Source organism: Pantherophis guttatus, chromosome 7, assembly GCF_059756535.1.
Source record: "Pantherophis guttatus breed Tessera chromosome 7, ASM5975653v1, whole genome shotgun sequence".
NCBI lineage: Eukaryota > Metazoa > Chordata > Lepidosauria > Squamata > Colubridae > Pantherophis > Pantherophis guttatus.
The window spans coordinates 85,567,522-85,591,432 of NC_142069.1; the positions used below are offsets into that span (position 1 = coordinate 85,567,522).

Genomic DNA, 23,911 nt, shown 5'->3' on the forward strand with positions numbered 1-23,911 from the left:
GCCTCATTTTATAACCGTTTTTGCCACAGTTGTTAAGTGAATCGCAGCAGTTGTTAAGTTAGTGACATGGTTGTTAAGGGAATCTGGTTTTCCTCCATGACTTTGTTTGTCAGAAGGTCGCAAAAACGGATCACATCACCCCAGGACACTGCAACCATCATAAGTATGAGTCCGTTGACAAACCTCTGAATTTTGATTATGTGATTGTAGGGAGGCTGCGACAGTCATAAGTGTGAAAAACGGTCATAAGTCACTTTTTTTCAGTGCCGTTGTAGCTTTGAATGGTCACTAAATGAACTGTTGTAAGTTGAGGACTAGCTGTGGTGCGCGATTCTCAGTTCTGGCTTTGCAGTACACTTGATCTCTAATAAAACTATACCTTTCTCAACAAATGGAGCCACTGCACACTGGAACCACTAGATACAAGGACAGTTTTTCCCCCTATGCCACCCCTCTGCTAAACAACCAATTCCCACAACACTATCAAACTATTCCTATTGCCTATCTCCTTTTCTAATTATGACTATAACTGTGTTGCTTGTATCTTTATCATTTATATTGTTTTATTTAGTTTCCTAGCATGATTCGTGTTGATTCTATCACTAAGTGTTGTACCTTATGATTTTTGCTGAATGTATTTTTACGGTGACTATGATCATGATTTATCACTTATAGCTTTTATGGTACAATGAGAGCTTATGCACCGAAGAAAAATTCCTTGTGTGTCCAATCACACTTTTCTATTTCTATTTCTATTTCTATTCCATTCCATATTTTCTATTCTATTCTATTCTATTCTATTCTATTCTATTCTATTCTATTCTATTCTATTCTATTCTATTCCATTCCATTCCATTCCATTCCATTCCATTCCATTCCATATTTTCTATTCCATTCCATTCCATATTTTCTATTCTATTCTATTCTATTCTATTCTATTCTATTCTATTCTATTCTATTCTATTCTATTCTATTCTATTCTATTCTATTCTATTCTATTCCATTCCATTCCATTCCATTCCATATTTTCTATTCTATTCTATTCTATTCTATTCTATTCTATTCTATTCTATTCTATTCTATTCTATTCTATTCTATTCCATTCCATTCCATTCCATTCCATTCCATTCCATATTTTCTATTCTATTCTGTTCTGTTCTGTTCTGTTCTGTTCTGTTCTGTTCTACTCCACTCCACTCCACTCCACTCCACTCCACTCCACTCCAGTCTACTCCATTCTGTTGTGGCAAATCCGACATTTTTTTTTCAAAGTTAAAACATTCAAGCCCAACAAGTAAAAACTATGGAAGAATGTCGTCTTTGTGTTTTACCATTCCACCACCTTTCTTTCTGAATCGCATTATACTGAGCGAATGGATAGATATACCTTGTTGAAATAAAGAGAGGATCCAGAGGAGATCACTCCGCAGCCTTGTTCTGGTTTTACAATCTCTCCGCCAATGACTTCCTGCCATTCTTTTTCCAAAGTGTTCGGATTCTCAAAATCAGACATTATAGTTGAAGGCAGATTATTTTCAGGTTGGCATTCAGTACCCTGGTATCCAGAGTCACATCTGCAGAAGAGAACAAACACATGGTATGTGGTATCCGGGAGGGTGAAAAGGGCCTTCCCCGGCCTCCGGAGGCCCTCCGGTAGGCCCGTTTTTCACCCTCCCAGAGCCTCCACACGGGCCCTGCACTTACCTGGCATCCAAAATGGGCCGCGTGGAGACTCTTGGGAGGGGCAGGGCAGGGTGGGCGGGGTCAGTCAGTCCTTGCAAATACTGGTTCGGCGAGCCAGATTAAAATTAACATCTGGTTCGCCAGAACCGGTCCAAACTGGCGAAATCCCACCCATGGGAACATGTATAATGTATTTACATATATCTTTGTTAGGTATGATCTTATAAGTTATTATCTTAAGTTATACAGATGGCTTGTCACTCTATATCATCATTTCCATTCAATGATCCCATAATCCTTTGCAGATTGGAGTCGGGGCAACTGAATGGAGCTGAGTCTAGGCGGATGCCCTTCCTATCACCAATGCAGAGTTCTATTCAGCAGATATATTCTCTGTCAGCGTTCCAACGCTGGCATAGAGAGCAGAGGAGAGCGAGAGATAAACTCTGAAACTTTTGTCTGCTAAATCCCTTTGAAGCCGAGTTGTCATGGAATTGAGGGGAGGGGGCACATTCCTGGGAAATGACGAGAAAAAGAAGTCTGAAGAATGACTTGGAAGACAGCCAATGAGAAGCAGAGATTTGGGGATCGGAAAGGGAGGGATTGGGAGGCAAAAAGTCAGTCTTGTCCACGCGGAGTCATGATCCGGTGGCTGTGCTCAATTAAAGAAAGATTTCCTTAAAGATTGGCAGTTTGGAAATTCGTTTAATTTTGAGATAGCATCGTAGTCTGACATTCTCGTCATGCCCAGGGAGAGAAATATTTTCCTCTACCTAGGATCAAACTCACAGACTCCCGATTGTGAGGCGAGAGTTCCACCTCTAGGTCACCAACCACTCGCTTGTCACACTATTTGAGGTGAGCAAAATGTAAGTTTTGCTCCCCTATAATCTAAATCTCATTCAGGTTGAACTCGATTTACGATCACAATTGAGCCCAAAATTTCCCTTGCTAAGTGAGGCAGTTGTTAAGTGAGTTTTGCCCCATTTTATGACCTTTCTTGACACAGCTGTTCAATGAATCACTGCACTTTTTAAGTTAATAACAGAGTTGCTAAGTGAATCGGGCTTCCCCATTAAGTTTGCTTGACAGAAGGTCGCAAAAGGGGATCACGTGACCACCAACCCCCGCGACGCTGTGACCGTCATAAATATGAGTCAGTAGCTAAGTGTCTCTAATGTTGATCGCATGACCATGAAGATGCTGCAAGAGTTTTAAGTGTGAAAAACAGTCGAAAGTCACTTTTTTCAGTGTCGGTGTAACTGAATGGTCCCTAAACAAGCTTACAATGGCATTGAAAAACAGTGACACATGACTGATTCTCACACTTACGACTGCTGCAGCATCTCTGTGGTCACATGATCAAAATTCAGACACTTGGCAACTGGCTCATATTTATGACGGTTGCAATGTCCTCCCAAGGTCATGTGCAACCTTCCCAGCCAGTGTTCTGACCCAGCTCCCCAAACACAACAAACCCTCTGACGTGAACTCAAAGATTCCTTTATTAGGAGTGCCGGCAGCCCTGGCAAAAAGTTTCTCTCTCACTGCAGGCTAACAAGTCTGTCCAGCCGGGAGATGAATAGTTGTCTGCCACATCTATTCATTTCCGCCCCCTGCCTTTTATCCCCGGAGCTAGGGTGGGGCTTCGCTAGCAGCGGTGGCTCTTCCGTCCCAAGGACCGGCCCATAGATTTCCACTGCTCTCCTCTCCTCTGCCTTCTGTGCATCTGTATGTCAGGCACTGGACCCAGCTGTTCCTCCTCTTCCTCATCAGCCACCTCCAGACCTGAGGGCTGTTGACTCTCCACCTGAGGACTGATGGACAGCCCAGAGTCCACCTCTCTCTCTCTGACAGCTCTATTCCCTCCTCCTCCTCGGAGGTCTCAGGTTGCCTTGATGTTGGTCCTGACTCCCACACCACCTCCTCCTCTGATTTGGTTGCTGGAGGGGCCAGCCGCCGCAGGCCACAACACCAGTTTCAGGCAAACAAGGTCAATGAGGGGAGCCAGATTCATTTTACAACCGTGTTACTGACTTAAGAACTGCAGTGATTCATTTAAAAATGGTGGCAAGAAAGATCGCAAAATGGGGGAAGACTCACTTAGCAACTGTCTCGCTTAGCAACAGGAAGTTTGGGCCCAATTGTGGTCGTAAACTGAGGATTACCTGTAATTGGAAAGAACAATTAATCAGTGGGACAACTTGCCTCCAGAAGGTGTGAATGCTCCAACACCAGAAATTTTGAAGAAGAGATTGGACAACCGTTTGTCTGAAATGGTATAGGCAATGATGGCTAACCTTTTTGCCATCGCGTGCCAAAAGTGGGGGGAGCGTGGTTGGGTCACATGCACGCGTGCCCACATCCATAATTCTATGTGCCCCACCCGTGCTCCCCCCGCTTTTGGCATGTGATGGTCCAGTGGGCCCGGTAGGCCCGTTTCTTGCTCTCCCCAGGCTCTAGAGCCTTTCTAGGAGCCTGGGGAGGGCAAAAACAGCCTCCCCCCCGAGAGGCCCTCCAGAGGCCGGAAACAGTGTGTTTCCTGACTTCTGGTGGGCCCAGAAGGCCCGAAAATCAGCTGACTGGCGCACGCATGCGTGTCGGAGCTGAACTCGCGTGTCCACCGATATGGCTCCGTGGGCCACCTATGGCACCCGTGCCATAGGTTCGCCATCACAGGTATAGGGTTTCCTGCCTGAGCAGCGGTTTGGAGTAGAAGACCTCCAAGGTCCCTTCCAACTCTGTTATTCTATTCTATTTTTTTTTCTCTAACAGCAAACAAACAGGAGATACCTGCAAAGGCCATGATCGCACCAGCCATGCCCGTTGCACATATTTGGGCACTGCTGTCCTATATAGATGTTGTCCAGGGCCCATTCGTCTTGGGAGGTGTAATAGCACTGACTCCAGCGGAAACGTGTTGCACTGGACCTGGAGAGAAGAATAAAAATGGTGTGGTCATTAAAAGCGTGCACAAATCTGCGAGGAGGCACTCAGTAATCATAATGAGCCACAGTGGCGCGGTGGTTCGAACGCAGTACTGCAGGCTACTTCTGCTGATTGCCGGCTGCCTGCAATTTGGCAGTTCAAATCTCAGCAGGCTGAAGGTTGACTCAGCCTTCCATCTTTCCAAGGTGAGTAAAAGGAGGACCCAGATGGTTGGGGGCAATAGGCTGACTCTGTAAACCGCTTAGAGAGGGCTGCAAAGCACTGAATATAAATCTAAATGCTTATATACTTCTAAGTGGTATATAAAACTAAGGGCTAAGTGCTAAAAAACTAATATTCGACTTAGAATATCCCCAGCAGAACTCCAAAGAGAATCAAAGATAAACTTAGATTCTAGATTAAAGCAATGGAAAGGATGGAGGGATGGAAGGCTGAGTCAACCTTGAGCCTGGTGAGATTTGAACTGCCAAATTGCAGGCAGCCGGTAGTCAGCAGAAGTGGCCTGCAGTACTGCACTCTATCCACTGCGCCACCGAGGTCCTGTCCTATCCTATCCTATCCTATCCTATCCTATCCTATCCTATCCTATCCTATCCTACCCTACCCTACCCTACCCTACCCTACCCTACCCTACCCTACCCTACCCTATCCATTTGAAAATAAATTCTGAAAGCTCATAATAGACATTACTACAACCAACTTATAAAGGTATTTGCCATTATTATTGTTTATTCTTTCCTAAACACTTTTAAAGTCAGAAGATTCAGTCAGACCCTTGTTTTGTCAATTGTGTTTCATTATTAATAATTAGACACATTAATTAATAATGTATAATAATACAATAATCAGACACACTCATCTGACAAACAGGAATTTGAATAGCATTTTGGCTCTATAATGCTCTCTATAATGTACAAGCTTCGGTATAAGAAAAAACTTACAACATTTACCTGTATTGTCATTCAAATACTTCAGAAAGGAGCATTAAACATTAAAGCCATTGGTTTTTAAAAAATCATTCTTTAGGCAATCATACAAAAAGGACAGCTTAGAAGTTAAGGAAACGAATCCAGGAAAATAAGCTTGAACTCTCAGAAATTCTCAATAACCATTACTTGCGAATAATGTTGCTTCGTTAGCTTCCTACAGCTGAATTATTCTAGACCATCTTTATTGCCCCAACTTTTAAAACTGAAAAATAAAATAAACTCCCCCCCCTTTGGATGGAATTTTCCAGTCTATTTTCAACTACCGTTTTTTAGGAGAAAATATTGAAGATATTCTTATGTATGTATATATTAATGTGTAGGGCTAGTTGTCTACAGTAGTGGCCAAAATTGTGGAAAGCTTTTGGGAAAAGTGTATTTTCTAAAACTAGCTAATAACACCACCTTTTGGGGGAGTAGTACCATAAAATTATATATCAGTGAAAAGATAATTTAATCAAGAATGTAATGCAATAAGTTTTAGGAAGGGTTTGCTATTAGAATAGCAGTTACAGTATAAAGAAGAAAAGTGAAATACGTGGAAAAAACGAGATATACAAAAATGATCACCATGTCAGTTAATACTTAGTTGGGTAACCTTTAGCATAAATTACGGCCTTACAACGTCTTCCCATGGAGTGAAGCAAGTCTTGTAGTTCTGCAGCTGTTATCATGTGAAACCAAGATTGAATGATGGCTTCTATTAACTGGGTTTTATTGCTGGGTCGCTTCTGACTAACCAGTTTCTTTAGTCGGCATCATAGATTTTCAGTTGGGTGAATGTCTGGGCTATTCCCAGGCCATTCCAGCAGTGGAATAGGATTATCTTGAAACTCCAAAAAAAAGTGGTATTATTAGCGATCAGACCTCAAAAAAACCTTTTCCCAAAAGGTTTCCACAATTTTGGCCACTACTGTAGATTTAATATTCCTGTAGGAAGGAGTATATCATAGAGTAGCTCACAATGGTTATAAATGACTAATTTTAATCAATCTAGAATCACATTGGTAATTCATATACAAAGGAGTCCCAAGCTACACTTAGAATCAGCAAATCCGAAACTTGCAGTATTTATATTGTCAATGATGTGAAGATAATAGATCATCGACTCTTCTCTATGGAGGTTTTACAATAGCATCTCAAAAGTTATTGCAGCCCTCCAAAGGACCAACACAGCTCATTGAACAAGCTGCAATTCATATTATTGACGCTGAAAGAGAATAACCCACAAACTCTTTATCATTTGAAACCCAGAGGCAAACACGCAACAGTGTTTGCATATCAAATGCAGTTTGGCTTTCAATTTGAAGTTTAATTGTATTGTTCCTCAGCTTGAGAATATGTTTAAAAAAAAACATGTTTAAAAAATAAGACAACTGCAGGTATTTTAGAAAATGCATTATTTAAATGTGTTTTTTTTAAAAAATTCTATTTATGTTGTTGGAGAATCTTCCCAAGTGAAAACGTAAGGAATCTGTTCTACAACTTCTGTGGGCAAAGTTTTCAGAACAAACTGGCGATTTGAGGTAGTCCTCCATTTACGACAGTTCATTTAGTTGACTGTTCAAAAGTTACAACCACCCTGGTTGTTACAACTTTTGTAGCATCCCCCGGGGTCATGTGATCAGAATTCAAATGCTTGGCAACTGTTTCATATTTACGACGATCCCGAGGTACTAACTTTACAACTGCAGGGATTCACTTAACAACGGTGGCAAGAAAGGTCGCAAAAGTGGGTCAAAAACTCACTTAACAAATGTCTCACTTAACAACATAAATTTTGGGCTCGATTGTGCTCATAAGTCAAGGACTACCTGTATAAGGTGTAGGCTATATACTGAGAGCATATGCACCAAGACAAATTCCTTGTGTGTCCAATCACACTTGGCCAATAAAAAATTCTATTCTATTCTATTCTATTCTATTCTATTCTATTCTATTCTATTCTATTCTATTCTATTCTATTCTATTCTATTCTATTCCACTTCCTATTCAATTAAGTTGATGTCATATTCCTGCTTTCCTCATGGTTTTGTTACTAGACAGCCTTAAATCACTGCGATTTTTAAGTGCAACAAACAAATTCCACTTCAAGCAAAGCATAAGCGATGTTTTCTCAATAAATTCAGAGTAAGTGCTACCTTTTTAAAACACAATAAAGGAGGCCAAAGGACTGAGAGCCAATCAAATTATGTTTTTCTACCTTCCGAGTTAACTGTTAATTACATTTATCTAATTATCTGGCAGATCAGATGTTTGGTGTTGATTTGTTGATGAAGGCAGCAACTGGCAGCTGCTTGCATCTCATTAAGCCAGTTCTTATGTTAATGCCTTCCATAAAAATGAAATTAATTTCCATCAGCGTCAGAAACATATAAGTCATGTACAATAAAGTCCAGAAAACAGGTGCATCTGGCTGATACGTTCCAGGACAAGTTACCAAATGCCATATATTTTCTAATATGGCAGATTCCGGTCATAAAAAGGACAGTCCAGCAATCTCGTTTGGCTCAGATGTCCTGCAGGTACATATGTTGCTGAAAAACTAACAAGGTATTGATGACAATTCGTGACAAGGACATCTGAACCGGTGGTGAAATCTGAACTGGTTTGACACCGGTTTGCTGGCCACACATGCGCAATATGCGTCAAACACGCGCTTTGCACTGGGAAAAAAAAAAAGCAGGATTTCCTGCTTCCTAGCGATTTTAAACTGCGTGGCATAGCTGATCATCTCTTCTGCCCCAGCTACGGAACCCAAGAAATGTAGCACACACAAAACTCTGAACAACTTTGTTTACTACAAACAGTCTTTTTTTCAAATGCAGGCTATTACTAAAAATGTCCTTAACAGCCTGCCAGGAATTCCAAAGATTAGATAAAGGCTTACAAGAGTTGGCAATTAGGCCAGAAACCAGGTTTGCAAGGAAACTTCACTCTCAAATGCGACCGGACAAACATGCGTTGTTTCCTGCAACGTTTGCCAGCTGTGTGCAAACTTAAATAGGCTAAGGGAGTGGCCAATTAGCCCCAAGCCTTACACTCAAGGAGATCTCCTCCTCCTGAGTAGCCACTCCTGCCTTTTGGCAGCCCTGCGTGCTCGTGCATTGAGAAGAGGCTCCTCCACTTCACTCTCTTCACTTGAAGGAGCCTCTGGAGGTTCTGATGGCCCTGGCTGAATCTCTGCCTCTGGCACCACATCTTCTTCAGCCTACTCGCTGACTGACTTGAGCGCCGGCTGCACAGGCTGCTGGCGCGACACCACACCAGCCTCCTCCTCCTCGGGATCCGCCACAATCCGTGCAGGCCGCTGGCGGGCCACAACATCATCGGAAACACCCGTTCGGAGGAACCTGTAGCTTCTTTTTTACTACCGGTTCATGCGAACCGGTGCGAGCCAGTAGCATTTTACCACTGATCTGAACTCTTGGGGTGCAGGGAAAGGAGGATGGAGAAATATTGGGATTGCAAATGTCTCTGGGGATTCTCAGTCATCCAGATCACGGTTGTCCCAAAGGTGCTTCTTCAAAAGGCAACTGGACTTTGTTTTTTTCCTTGAAGACGTTTCGCTTCTCATCCAAGAAGCTTCTTCAGTTCTGACCGAAGGATTTATATTCTTTGCAGTCCTCTGGTCTTTAGCCCTCTTTCTGGGAGTCATTGAGGCCACTTGGAAGTTTATCTTGGCCCTTGGGGGGGGGTGTCACTTGAATGGTGCAAATGGGTGTGGAACAGGGGTGAAATCCAGCAGGTTCTGTCATGTTCTGGAGAAACCGGTGGCGGAAATTTTGAGCAGTTTGGAGAACCGGCAAATACCACTTCTGGCTGGCCCCAGAGTGGGGTGAGAATGGAGATTTTGCAATATCCTTCCCCCAAGAGTGGGGAGGGAATGGGGATTTTTCAGTACCCTTCCCCTGGAGTGGGCTAGGAATGAAGATTTTGCAGTATCCTTCCCCTGCCACGCCCACCAAGCCACGCCCACAGAACTGGTAATAAAAAAAAAATGGATTTCACCACTGATGTGGAACCTTCCATTCTCCACCATTCATTCAGAACTGAAGAAGCTTCTTGGATGAGAAGCGAAATGTCTTCAAAGAAAGTCCAGTTGACTTTTGAAAAAGCGCTTTTGGGGTTTGGATCCCAGCTGAATTTGAAGCACATGCATTACTTAAAGATGGGATCTCCCCGAACTTGCAAGAACTTTCGAGGTTCCAAAATCCACTCACATTAAGGTCAGATTTCTTTTGTGAATTCATTTAGTCCTTCACAAAAGAAAGGAAAAAGGGAAGAGGGCCAGGTGAATTTAAATTCTGATCCCTATCAATGTCTGCTGGAAATAGCTATGATTGATAAAGACCCTGAAAACTTTCCAAAGTTTTGGCTTAGCTGCCAGAATTATTCAATTTTTCTTTTCATCCTGGGCATATCTCATAAAATGTTGGCATCATTTGAAGGAAAAAAAAAACAGAAGAAAAATAAGAAGGAAGAGATGCATTCAAGTGACTGTACCAAGAATTATTTTAGCTTCAAACAATATATTTGCTAAGTAATATGCATTCAAGCTTGAAACACAACTATATCTCTACGTACGTACAAAAACCTAAGTAGTTACACTATTACCATGTTTTCTGGGGTAAAAGGACTGTGATTCTTCTCCACTTTGTATATTCACTGGAGTGGTAGATACTTGCTGGAGTAAATTCTTGGCAACTGGGCATGCTTGGAAGGCATTCCTTAAGGAAACATACAAACACAAATACATGAAAATTAATATGAAGATATTATAATGAACTGCAGTGTTGTTTAATTCCCTGGTGCACAAATAAAACATTTGACCAGGCATTGAAGCAACATTATTTTGTGCAAGCACTGCTAACTTCAGTATTATTTACTGTGTTTTCCCGAAAATAAGACCAGGTCTTATATTAATTTTTGCTCCAAAAGACGCATTAGGGCTTATTTTCTGGTTAGGTCTTATATTTGGGGAAAATACGGTACTAAATGCACCCATCTGGCTGACAATCTTAACTGGGACTTATTTTGGGGGTAGGACTTATATTACGAGCATCCTGAAAAATCATGCTAGGACTTATTTTCTGGTTGGGTCTTATTTTCGGGGAAACAGGGTACAAATATTTTATATTTCAGATACCATGATTTGGGGGTCAGAGCAAACAAATATTGCTCAACATATATATCATTTCCCCTGCACATTTTTCAATCATTTCAACTTCATTCTTATTTATGAAAATATAATGAAGTTGAAATGATTGAAAAATGTGCAGGGGAAATGATATATATGTTGATCAACTAAACACATAATTGTAACAAGATATTTTGGACGCTATGGTATCTCTAAGCCATAAAAAAAAAACTTATTTATTCAAAAATATAGACATTATAATGTGCCATTTTTGGGGACAATAATAAACAAGAGTTAGCACTAAATAAGAAATGTACAGTTCTAATTTGTTTATAACCACAATTCAAGAAGGTTCTCTTCAATCAGAAGCTTGAAAAGATACCTGCACATAATCATGATTTAATCTTACATGCGAGCTAAACCTGTAAATGTATGTTGACTTCTGGCTAAATCACTTTCTACAGTTGTCACAATTCCCCCATTAGTCTCTATTTTTGACTGAAAATGAATTTGTGAAACTTTGGTTATGCAGCTTTATCTATTATTCCACTATTGCATGATAGATGATAGATAGACAGACAGACAAACAGACAGATAGATGAGATAGATGACAGATAGATGAGAGATAAATGAAATAAATATAGAAGATAGATATAAATGATATAGATGATAGATGATAGAAAGACAGATAGATAGATAGTTATAAATGATGATAGAGATAAATTAGATAGATGATATAGATTAGATAGATAGATGAGAAAGATAGATGATAGATACACAGACAGATAGATGATAGAAATAAATGATAGAGATATAGACGATAGATGATATAGATGATAGATGATAGAAATAGATGATAGATAGATCAATATAGATGATATAGATGATAAAGAGAAATAGATGATAGAAATAGATGATCGATCGATCGAGCAATATAAATGATATAGATATAGATAGATAGATAGACAGATAGATAGATATAAATGATGATAGAGATAAATTAGATAGATGATATAGATTAGATAGATGATAGAGATAAATGATAGATACACAGATGATAGAGATAAATGATCTAGATATAGACGATAGATAGATGATAGAAATAGATGATAGATAGATCGATATAGATGATATAGATAATAGAAATAGATGATAGATCGATCCATCGATTGATCGATCGATCAATATAAATGATATAGATATAAATGATAGATAGATAAATTATATAGATGATAAATGATATAAATAAGATGATATAGATTAGATAGATAGAAAGATATAGATAAATGATAGAAGATAGATGATATAGATAGATGATAGAGAGATAAATGCTATAGATGATATAGATTGATTATAGAGATAAATGATAGATACACAGACAGATGATAGATAGATAGATAGATAGATAGATAGATAGATAGATAGATAAGTGATATACATGATATACATGATAGACAGATAGATAGATGATATAGATGATAGACAGACAGACAGACAGGCAGACAGATTTCACATATGTTCTCTGTGAAGAAATATCTCCCTTAATCAGACTTACCTCTTGAACCAGATGCCAAGTAAGGCCATGATTAGTGGAGTATTCCAGTTTCACCTGATTGTCCATGTGGGGCGTGTACTGCTGGCCACAGCCCATCACCAAGTTGAACTGAATCATATACGATGCTCCAATTTGCATAGACTGTGTTTCTACGTAGCGCATACTAGAAGCTAACTTGGAATCTCCGGTAAAACTGAAAAGAAGAGGGAAAGAGGTAAACTGGTCATTTATGGAGTAGCTTCAACAAACGCACGACACAACATAGGAGGACAAACCCACCAGGACAAGATTCAGCAGTCCGTCTGCATTTGAAAGACAAAGGCCACTCTTTTGAAGACAGCAAAGTCCCCATTTTAGACAGAGAGGACGGCTGGTTTGAAAGAGGGGTCAAAGAGGCCATCTTTGTCAAAATTGAACAGCCCTCTCTCAATGGAGGGGGAGGGATACGACATCATCTATCTCCGGTCTACAACACAGTTCTTTCAGCAGTTCCAAGAAGGCTCCACACCCATTTGCACTACTCAGGTGACCCTGAGGACATAGATAAACCTCCAGGTGGCCTCAATGACTCTCAGAGAGAGTGCCAATGACCAGATGACTGCAAGGAGTATAAATCTTTCCATCCTCTTACCATTGAGTCAGAACTGAAGAAGCTTCTCGGCTGAGAAGCGAAAGGTCTTCAAGGAGAAACAAAAGAAGTCCAGTTCTTTTTGAAAAAACGATTTGGGGACCCCTTTTTCTTGCTATTATAAACATGCCCTACAGGGGTGGGTTCTAATTTTTTTTTACTACCGGTTCTGTGGGCGTGGCTTATTTTGTGGGTGTGGCTTGGAGGTCATGTGACTAGGTGGGCGTGGCTAGCTGGTCAGAGTCATTTCTGGAAGGTCCTCGCACTTGCGACCAGTCCTCGCACTTACGACCCGACTCATTTGTTTGCTTTTAACACTGATCAGCTGTAGGGCGGCCCTTGGAAGCCCCGCGGCAAGAGTTTAAACAGTTTTTTCCCCTCTAGTCATCAGCTGGGACTCAGGAGGCGGCAATAGATTGTGGGTGGGACCAAATAAAAGGGAAGAATAACGTGGGGCAGTGGGGGGGGGTGGGAGGGCGGGGGAGGGGAGAACCGGTTCGGTGACGTCATATCGGCACCGCTACCGGCTCGGCCGAACCGGACCGAACCGGGAGGAACCCACCACTGATGCCCTATCATTAAACAACTTAAACCAGTGGAAGAAATTAATCAAAAGAAGAAAAAGAAGAAAAATCATCTTACATTGTCAGTCCACAGGCTCAGCTTGTTTGGGCAGTGTTAATCAGAGGGTGTGGATCTAAAAACTAGCCCACAATTAAGATGGGTTTCTATCAGAGGTGGGTTTCAGCAGGTTCTGACCAGTTCTGGAGAACCGGTAGCGGAAATTTGGAGTAGTTCAGAGAACCGGTAGTAAAAATGCTGACTGGCCCCACCCCCATCTATTCTCTGCCTCCCAAGTCCCAGCTGATTAGGAGGAAATGGGGATTTTTGCAGTATCCTTCCCCTGCCACGCTCATCAAGCCACACCCACCAAGCCACACCCACAGAACCGGTAGTAAAAAAATTTGAAACCCGCCACTGGTTTCTATGATGAATGGAAATAGAAATCTAGATTAAACTCGGCTTCTGCCTTCTGCTATTATTAAACTGTGGTTTATGAAGAGAAAACTAATATTGTTATCCTCTGACCTGATTTAAAAATGAGGTAGAGAAGGTTTTTAACTAATCCTTAGGAGAAAGATTGCAGATCTAGGGGAAAGAATGTACTGTAGAAGCCAAAATTGTGGAAACCTTTTGGGGAAAGTGTATTTTTGAGGTTTGATGGACCCCCCCACTTTTTTTTTTTTTTTTTTTTTGGCGTTTCAAGATAATCCCATTCCAGTGCTGGAATGGCCTGGGAATAGCCCAGACCTTAACTCAATTGAAAATCTATGGAGCCGACTAAAGAAACTGGTTAGTCAGAAGCGACCCAGCAATAAAACCCAGTTAACAGAAGCCATCATTCAATCTTGGTTTCACATTATAACAGCTGCAGAACTAAAAGACTTGGTTCACTCCATGGGAAGACGTTGTAAGGCCGTCATTCATGCTAAAGGTTACCCAACTAAGTATTAACTGACATGGGGATAATTTTTGTATATCTCGTTTTTTCTACGTGTTTCACTTTTCTTCTTTACACCGTAACTGCTATTCTAATAGCAAATCCTTCATAAAAGCTATTGCATTACATCAGGGGTGAAATCCAGCAGGTTCTGGAGAACCGGTAGTGGAAATTTTGAGTAGTTCGGAGAACCAGCAAATATCACCTCTGGATGGCTCCAGAGTGGGGTGGGAATGGAGATTTTGCAGTATCCTTCCCCTGGAGTGGGGTGGGAATAGAGATTTTGCAGTTGTTGTGGCCCCGCCCTCTGAGCCTGTCCCATCGGAGGAAGAAAGCTCCGAGCATGAGGAAGAGGAGTCAGCCACGCCTCCCTCTCCAGGCCCCTCCCCTCTGGCATTGTCTCAAGTGCCAGCCGAGGGAGAGGAGACAGCTGATTTGGATCAGAGTGATGAGGAAACATCATTCCTGGACGCACACCTCCGAAGGCGTGATAAACGTTTGCAGCAGTTTAGGAGGCGTGCTAGGGATTAGAACTGAGTCACTGGACCATACCCCAGAGACTATATAATAGAGGGTGGTGGTCAGTGATCTTTGTGACGAACAAAGCAAACCTTAGATAGTCACTTGGCAGATGGTGTGTCTATCGCTGCCAAGTGGAAGATAAGACCTGGGTGCGTTCCAAAGTGTTTCCTTAACCCTTGACTGGCTGTGTTTGGGTGTGTGTGGGTACGGGGACAGATCAGCAGTATCCTTCCCCTGCCATGCCCACCAAGCCACTCCATGCCCGCCATGCCACACCCACCGAACCGGTAGTAAAAAAAACTTGGATTTCACCACTGCATTACATTCTTGATTAAATTATCTTTCCATTGATACATAATTTTATGGTACTACTCCAAAAAAAAGTGGTGTTATTAGCTAATTTTAGAAAATACACTTTTCCCAAAAGCTTTCCACAATTTTGGCCATTACTGTAGCATCTACTTTGGTAGGTTATAGCTGTCTCAAAACAACACTATCAGAGTTTACCAAAATACCGGGTTTTTGCTATTGTGTAGGCTATTCAGATGAGCTAATAGCGTGGCTTATTTTGTGGGTGTGGCTTGATGGTCATGTGACAATTATTTAGGATTTAGCAGAGGTACTGGTCTACCAGGCTTTTAATTGCTTGCAGAGCTGTACCAATCTACCCATTTATTTTTTGCAGGCAATGGTCTACTCATATATTTTTGCAGGCACCGGTCTACTCATTTGTTTTGCTTTTTTACGACCAGTCCTCGCACTTACGACCCGACTCATTTGTTTGCTTTTAACACTGATCAGCTGTAGGAAGGCCCTTTGAAGCCCCGCGGCAAGAGTTTAAACAGTTTTTTTCCCTCTAGCCATCAGCTGTGATTCAGGAGGCAGCAATAGATTGGGGGTGGGACCAAATAAAAGGTAAGAATAACGCGGGGGATGGATGGGGGGGCGCCGGGGGGGCCACGGGGAAGCGGGGAGCAGAACTGGTTCGGTGACATCATATCGTTGGGAGAACCGGGCCGAACTGGGAGGAACCCACCACTACTTCAGATCCCTCTGTTAACCATCTGTTATTGTACTTAACACGTCGAAAGTTCACCAACGGCTTCCAGCCTCTTATAAAGTTGTCGGATTTTAATACATCTGAAGAAACATATGCTTGGAATCAATCCGAAGACCTTCGGAAGGTAGCTTAATATACCGGCTGCATCCATCAAGGAAAGAGCAATCAAATGCTCTTCTAGAAATAATGAATCGAGAGGAGGTTTGGATATTAACATTCTTCGGGGAACAGGTCGGTACTTGTGCATTTAATTAAACGATGTGCATGTTCAGAAATCGTCAACTTCCATGGGGTCTTCTCAAAGTAATCATTTCACCTGCAAGCTGCACGTTAATTGCTCCACTTGGGAACGACAGCAGAGCGAGTGCCAGCCAGTAATTGTGACGGGTGAGCCATAGAATGGGACTTTCTACAATTACCGTACTTTGCTATCTATTTTTAAGCACATTGGTAAACTATATGGATACAAATGAACTGCGTCTGTCCAATCCAGCATCCTAAAGTGACAGGCAGAAGCCACGTTATTGCAGGAAACTCAATCTTTTTTTTAAAAAAAAAACAAAGTATGATTTGTTTTTCGTGTCATAGCAGAAAGGTTTGCGTACATCTTTACGGGTTTCAATGGGGACAGGAAAACTATGCAAGAATCTCCAATTTTAGTTCTGGAAAGATCTGTAATTCTCTGGATTAAATTGGTTGTAACTTGGAAGAGCTTTTTGCCCTATGGAATTCAAGAGGAGTTGGACTTAGACCAGGCCTGCCAAAATGGTGGGCCGTGGGCCAGATGCGTCACGCGTAGGCCACGCCCACCCTGGCTCTGCAAAGGCAAAAAAATGTGTGATATGTCATGATACGTCACATGACACGATCGAGTTTGATACCCGTGAACCAGACCATTTGTGGGAACGTTAACGACTCTAAGCTGATGACTCACTTAACTCTGCCTTCCAGCTCTGACTGCTCTTCTCCTACAGAATCATCAGACAATTCAGTAGGATTCAAAATAACTTTATATACATAACAACACATAAGACATACAATATCCTTGTAGGTTTTTCCACGTTGTAGAGAAGAGAAACAGCAAGTACAAACACGGCACAAAATGGAAGCACAAAATAGAGAAGGCAAAATGAAAGAGGGTGCCCTCAAGCCTATATACAGAACAGTTAAGCCACACCCAGGCTCTAAACTGTCTCTTAAGGTCCCATACAACAAATACTATGTTTCAGTTACCAAACAGCCCTCATTGGCTGACTTGTTGCTATGCCCTATTCCAGTTCATGAATATACTCTTGACAATTTATCATCTTACATGGTACATGACCTGGCTATTTCTAGGATCACTTTTCCTTAATATCCACCCAATTTATCACATCAGATAGGGTGGACATTGGGGTGAAATCCAGCAGGTTCTGGAGAACCGGTAGCGGAAATTGTGAGTAGTTCAGAGAACCGGCAAATGCCACCTCTGGCTGGCCCCAGAGTGGGGTGGGAACGGAGATTTTGCAATATCCTTCCCCCAGGAGTGGGGAGGGAATGGAGATTTCACAGTATCTTTTCCCTGCCATGCCCACCAAGCCACACCCACCAAGCCACACCATGCCCACCAAGCCACGCCCACAGAACCGGTAGTAAAAAAAAATGAATTTCACCAGTAGTAGACATCCTATCGAGGTCCCTCCTTGAAATCATGTCATCTAGTAGAACCTTGTAAGCCTATCTTTAACATGGCTGCCCCTACCCTGTGGAACACCTTCCTGCCGACAATTTATCCCTTCTAGCCTTTTGCTAGGCTGTGATTGTATGGATAGAAACATGGAAGGCTGGCAACTGAGCCTGTTTTGGGGCATCCCAAGAGCGACCTTATGGTGTAGGGCAGGGGTGTCGAACCCAAAGCCCGTGGGCTGGATATGGTCGAATCCTGGTCTACCCAGTGAGAAGAAGAAAGATTGGGCCAGCGTGGCTTTGGCCCGGTCTACCAAATGTGAAGAGGAAACATGCCAGCAGTTTGGGGAGTTGCGTCAAGATGGCCACGCCCACCCAGTTGGCCATGCCCACCAAGTTGGCCACGCCCCCCTGGCCCCTTCCAAGATCAATCACAGCCCTGATGCGGCCCTCAATGAAATTGAGCTGGACACCCATGGTGTTGAGTTTTTGTTCATTGCTTTGTTGTTTCTATCTTTTGTGTGTGCGATTGTTTTATTTATTGGCCTTATGGTTGTTGCAAGCCCGCTCAGAGTTCCTTAAGATGGGCAGCCACAGAAATCTTTTAAATAAAAAAAATATAATCCAGGTAGTCCTTGATTTACAACAGTTCACTGAGTGACCGTTCGAAGTTACAATAGGACGGGGGGGGGGAAATTACGACTGTTTTGCACACTTAAAACCGTTGCAGCATCCCCGTGATCATGTGATCAAAATCCAGACGCTTGGCAACTGACTCATATTTACGACGGTTTCAGTGTCCCGGGGTCATGTGATCCCTTTTTGCGACCTTCTGACAAGGAAAGTCAATGGGGAAACCAGATTCACTTAACAACCGGGTTACTAACTTAACAACTGCAGTGATACACTTAACAACTGAGGCAAGAAAGGTCGTAAAATGGGGCTAAACTCACTTAGAAAATGTCTCACTTAGCAACAGAAATTTTGGGTTCAATTGCGGTTGTAAGCCGCCGAGAACTACCTATACCAGACCATATATATATGAATTGTAATTCAGCCACTCTAAGTTTAGAAGGTGACCTAACTTTTTAAGTTTATTCCTTATAAAGTTAAAGGGAAAGGCTCCCCTCTCACATATGTGCTAGTCGTTCCCGACTCTAGGGGGCGGTGCTCATCTCCGTTTATAAGCCGAAGAGCCAGCGCTGTCCGAAGACGTCTTCGTGGTCATGTGGCCAGCATGACTAAACACCAAAGCGCTGTTACCTTCCCACCAAAGGTGGTACCTATTTTTCTACTTGCATTTTTTACGTGCTTTCGAACTGCTAGGTTGGCAGAAGCTGGGACAAGTAACAGGAGCTCACCCCATTATGCGGCACTAGGGATTCGAACCGCTGAACTGCCGACCTTTCGATCGACAAGCTCAGCATCTTAGCCACTGAGCCACCGCATCCCTTGTATTCCTTATACCTTCCTCGATAATTGTATATGAATAATGTCCCCAATTTCTCTTACAGTTGAATGAAATTACGAATAGCCAAAAAAAGTTAAAGAGGAAGAAAACCTTATGAATAAGGAAACAGATCCAATCTTTACCAAAGGATGAGGCTAAAAACTTGAAGCTGGAAGAGATGGTGGTGTATTAATTCAGGACTACGACGAGAGGCCTAAAATATCATTATTATAGAGGGAGAGTTTCCTTTCCCCCCCTGAAAATGTAGTTGAGGATGGCATGCTCTAAAATGATTTATAGCATATTGACTACCGTTCTTCTAATGAAAAAGCAATTTTCGGAGGATTCCCAGGAGAACGCTTTCCATGCTCCGCCAGCATACGCTCCTGGAAAGCCGGGAGGTTAGAAAATGAGAAGCAAATGGATACACAGCTGGGAGAAACCAACAGTAATTAATTTAACTACCAGGCATTTGCTCAGACCTGATCTAAGTTAAAAAAACAATCCTGGGGAGAAGTGGAAGGTCAGTGAAGGCTGCGGTTTGCATTTGACAAAGCTCCCGACGTCTCCATTGCAATGTTGATGCGCCGCCTGCGGTCCGATCTCAGCGTAATATGCGACATTGTCTGCTACGACGTCTTGCCTGTCAACAACTTCTTCAGTTCCAACCACAATAGCACATGGGCAAACAATCGATACGAGCTCAAGGGAAACCGCTCCAAACTCGATTGCAGAAAATACGACTTCAGCAACAGAGTGGTCGATGCCTGGAACGCTCGGCCTGACTCAAACCCTCACAGCTTCAACCTCAGACTGTTTACCGTAGACCCAGGGGTGGGCTTCAAAAATTTTAGCAAGGGGTTCTTTGCCTGGTTGCCGGGTGGGCATGGCCATGGTTGGCGTGGCCTAATTGGCTTCCTGCACCATGGCGGCGGGAGGGGGGCATTTTTGCCCTCCCCAGGCTCCGGAGGCTTTTCTTGAGCCTCCGGGAGGACAAAAATGGCCTCCCCAGGCTCTGTAGGCCCTCCAGAGGCCAGAAATGGGCCTGTTTCTGGCCTTCCTGAACTTGCGGTAAGCTGGTTTTTCGCCCTCCTTGAACCTCCGTGTGTGCCTTGCACTTACTTGCATCAAAAACGGGCTGCATGGAGACTCCTGGGAGTGGCGGGGTGGGCATTGGGGGTTCTCCGAACTGCACAAAATCTTAGCTAGAGGTTCTCCCGAACCCGTGCAAACCCCCAGCAGCCCACCCCTGTGGAGACCTCACTAGATTCTTAAGAGGTCCGTAAAGGGGGGCGTGCATTAACGCATCAGCATGCCTACCGTCCCTGTCTTACTGTCCCCATTTATTTGTATTTACTTCCTTTGTTTATGTTTATGTTCATACCTATACTTGTTATCTTGTACATGTTTGACAAACAAACAAATGAATAAATAAATACATGTATGGTCCATAGCGTTTTTCTGACCAGTTCCACATCAGCGAGAAAAACAACAGTCAGGAAGAAACTACAGAATAATCAGTCTTGTAATTTTTGGCATTTTTCTACAGGCAAAAAAAAAGAAAGAAAGAAAGAAAAGAACTTTGATTTTCCAATGTAGTTAAAAAAAAAAAATCCTGAAAACCAAAACTACACCTGGCATAAGAATCAGGGGTGAAATGCTCCCGGTTCGGACCGGATCGCCCGATCCGGTAGCAATGGAGGCGGGTGGTTCGGAGAACCGGTAGCAAAAATTCCTGCCCCCCCCCCTTTCCCCCCATGGCCAGCTGAGCCGCACAATCATCAGAGGCTTTTTTTTTACTTTTAAAAGCATTTTTTCGACAACCTCTTTGGCCAAAAAATGGTTTTAAAAGTAAAAAAAAAAGCCTCTGATGATCGCGCAGCTCAGCTGGGATCGTCAAAGGCTTTTAAAAGAAAAAACCCCTTTTTTTCTTTTAAATGCCTCTGACGATCCCAGCTGAGTTGCCTAATCAGCAAAGGCTTTTTAAAAAAGCCTTTGCCGATCCGGCAAAGCCTGATCGGCAGAGCCTTTTGACAGCATTTTTTTACAACCTCTTTGTTGAAGAGGTTGTAGAAATAATGGTTTTAAAAGTAAAAAAAAAAAAATTGGCCACGCCCACCCAGTCACATTACCCCCACCCACCCACCAAGCCACACCCACAGAACCGGTAGTAACAAATTTCAGATTTCACCACTGATATGAATACAGGTAGTCCTTCACTTATGACCACAATTGAGCCCAGCATTTATGCTGCTAGGTGAGAAATTTGTTAAGTGAGTTTGGCTTTTACGACTTTTCTTAGCCGTGTTTGCTAAGTGAATCGCTGCGGTTGTTAAGTTAGGCACATGGTTGTTAAGTGAATCTGGCTTCCCCATGGACTTTGCTTGTCAAAAGGTCGCAAAGGGGGATCAGGTGACCCCGGGACACTGCAACCGTCGTAAATACGAGTCACTTGCCAAGAGTCTCGATTTTGATCAGGTGACGCTGGGGACGCTGCAACGGTTGTAAGTGTGAAAAACGGTCATAAGTCACTTTTTTTTCAGTGACGTTGCAACTTCAAAACGGTCACTAAACGAACTTGTTGTAAGTCAAGGACTACCTGTGGAAGATAATATCTGTAGCTTAGGGTTGGATTGTGGAGTCCTTGATGCTCTCTGAGCTTGGATGTTTGCTTGCAGACATTTCCCGTCTGAGTTGGTAGTTCCTTGACTGGGGTGTTGTTTATCGAATCGAATCAAATCGAATCGAATCGAATCGAATCGAATCGAATCGAATAGAATAGAATAGAATAGAATAGAATAGAATAGAATAGCAGAGTTGGAAGGGACCTTGGAGGTCCTCTAGTCCAACCCCCTGCCTAGACAGGAAACCCTACACCACTTCAGGCAAATCGTTATCCAACATCTTCTTAAAGACTTCCAGTGTTGGAGCATTCACAACTTCTGGAGGCAAGTTGTTCCACTGATTAATTGTTCTAACTGTCAGGAAATTTCTCTTTAGTTCAAGGTTGATTCTCTCCTTGATTAGTTTCCACCCATTGCTTCTTGTCCTACTCTCAGCTATTTGGAGAACAGCTTGACTCCCTCTTCTTTGTGGCAGCTCCTGAGATACTGGAACACTGCTATCATGTCTCCCCTAGTCCTTCTTTTCATTAAACTAGACATACCCAATTAATTCCTGCAACCGTTCTTCATATGTTTTAGCCTCCAGTCCCCTCATCATCTTTGTTGCTCTTCTCTGCACTCTTTCCAGAGTCTCAACTGTTTGATTGTTGGTTCGATTGTTGGTCTCACATCAATTCTGGTGTTAAACTGTCAAACAGTAGACAGCAGAGCAATCAAGGAGGAAAACAATGCTCCCATCAATGCTGACAGAGCGAGCAATTTGTATATAAACAGAGAGCAAACCCCAATCCCTTCTAGCACTGATGATGTTACCTAGTAGGGTAAGAAAACATCTGCAAACATACTGTTGTGGCTCTGTTACCTGAGCCTGTGTCATCGGCAGGAGAGGACTCCAAGAGTGAAGGAGAGGAGTTGGCAAGGCCTCCCTCTCCAGGACCCTCCTCTCTGGCAATGCCTTTGGTGTCCGCTGAAGGGCAAGAGATAGGGCCGGGGCCAAGCACGTCCACGCAGCCACAGATGGACAATGATGAGGGTAATGAGTCTTGGCTGGATCCACGCCAGTGTCGCAGAGATAAGCGCGCGCAACAGAAGAAAAGGCGTGCCCGAGATTAGGCTGAGTCACTGGACCACACCCCACAGGGTATAAAAGGGAGCGTGGTGGCCAGTCAAACCTTGTGACGAACAAAGCGGAAAGCTTCCACGCCATTCTGCATTGCCGGACTTTTGCTATAGACTTTGCTGGATTATCTCTGGACTTGATTAACTCCGTAATTATTGAGCTGTTTCTTTTGATGTATCAGAAGTGGGGAGAAGTTATCTCTCCCCTTCGTAAATAATAAACTCTTGGCAGGCAGCCATTAGGTTGTTGCCAAGTTCCGTTATCATAAGGAAAAGGACTTTGCCAGCTGGTTTGGTCTTTAACTCTTGAACGTCTGTTGGTGTGTGCGCGTGTGGTTGGGGACAGAACACATACAACCAAGTTCAGGCAGCACGAAGGGGCTCTGCATCTTTTGCCCATCTAACAGTGGGCATCAAAAGCTTTTTATTTGACCTCTTTGATGCAAAATGGCCGCCTTGTTTCATTTTAATGAGCAGCGAGTACTTCCATTGTCCTTCTTTAAAGGAGTTAATGCTGTTTCAACAGCCTGGTTATTAGTGCCGGAGCACATTCTGTGATGTTTTCACAGCCAAGTCAATTCCTTTCAGTTTGAGAGATGAGGCCTAAATCAAATCACCAGGCTGTTCAGAATGTACTTGTTAATGAAAGACCCAGAATGTTAGTTCTTAGACCTTCGGGTTAATTGTACAGCTTTCCTCTCTAATCATTGTGACGGCAGCTTCTCGTAGCAATTTTACTTATAACTAGTAAATTCAGTGTAAGGTTATTACTGTGCCTGGCTCCTTAATATCTGAACCAAGGCTTTTTTCAACTGTACTTTGGCAAATGCTGGTAATTAATGAGAAATAAATTTTCAGCCTTTGTTGTTGTTGTTAGTTGCGAAGTTGTGTCCGACCCATCGCAACCGCATGGACAACGTTCCTCCAGGCCATCCTGTCCCCTACCATCCTCTGGAGTCCATTTAAGATCACGCCGACTGCTTCAGTGACTCCATTCAGCCACCTCGTTCTCTGCCGTCCCTTTCTTCT

At 42.9% G+C, this 23,911-nt stretch overlaps 1 protein-coding gene across 3 annotated transcripts in view; it reads right to left on the reverse strand.

Annotated features, from left to right (window-relative positions):
• The window catches only part of RELN (reelin), a 382,634-nt gene that overhangs the window by 112,084 nt on the left and 246,639 nt on the right, over positions 1–23,911 (reverse strand). For all 3 annotated transcript variants that reach the window (XM_060692666.2, XM_060692664.2, XM_060692665.2), the window contains 4 exons: positions 12,314–12,506; positions 10,236–10,348; positions 4,477–4,614; positions 1,388–1,574 (listed from right to left, as the gene is read on the reverse strand). In XM_060692666.2, coding sequence (XP_060548649.2) covers positions 1,388–1,574; positions 4,477–4,614; positions 10,236–10,348; positions 12,314–12,506 — 631 coding nt within the window. The remainder of the gene's footprint in view (positions 1–1,387; positions 1,575–4,476; positions 4,615–10,235; positions 10,349–12,313; positions 12,507–23,911) is intronic.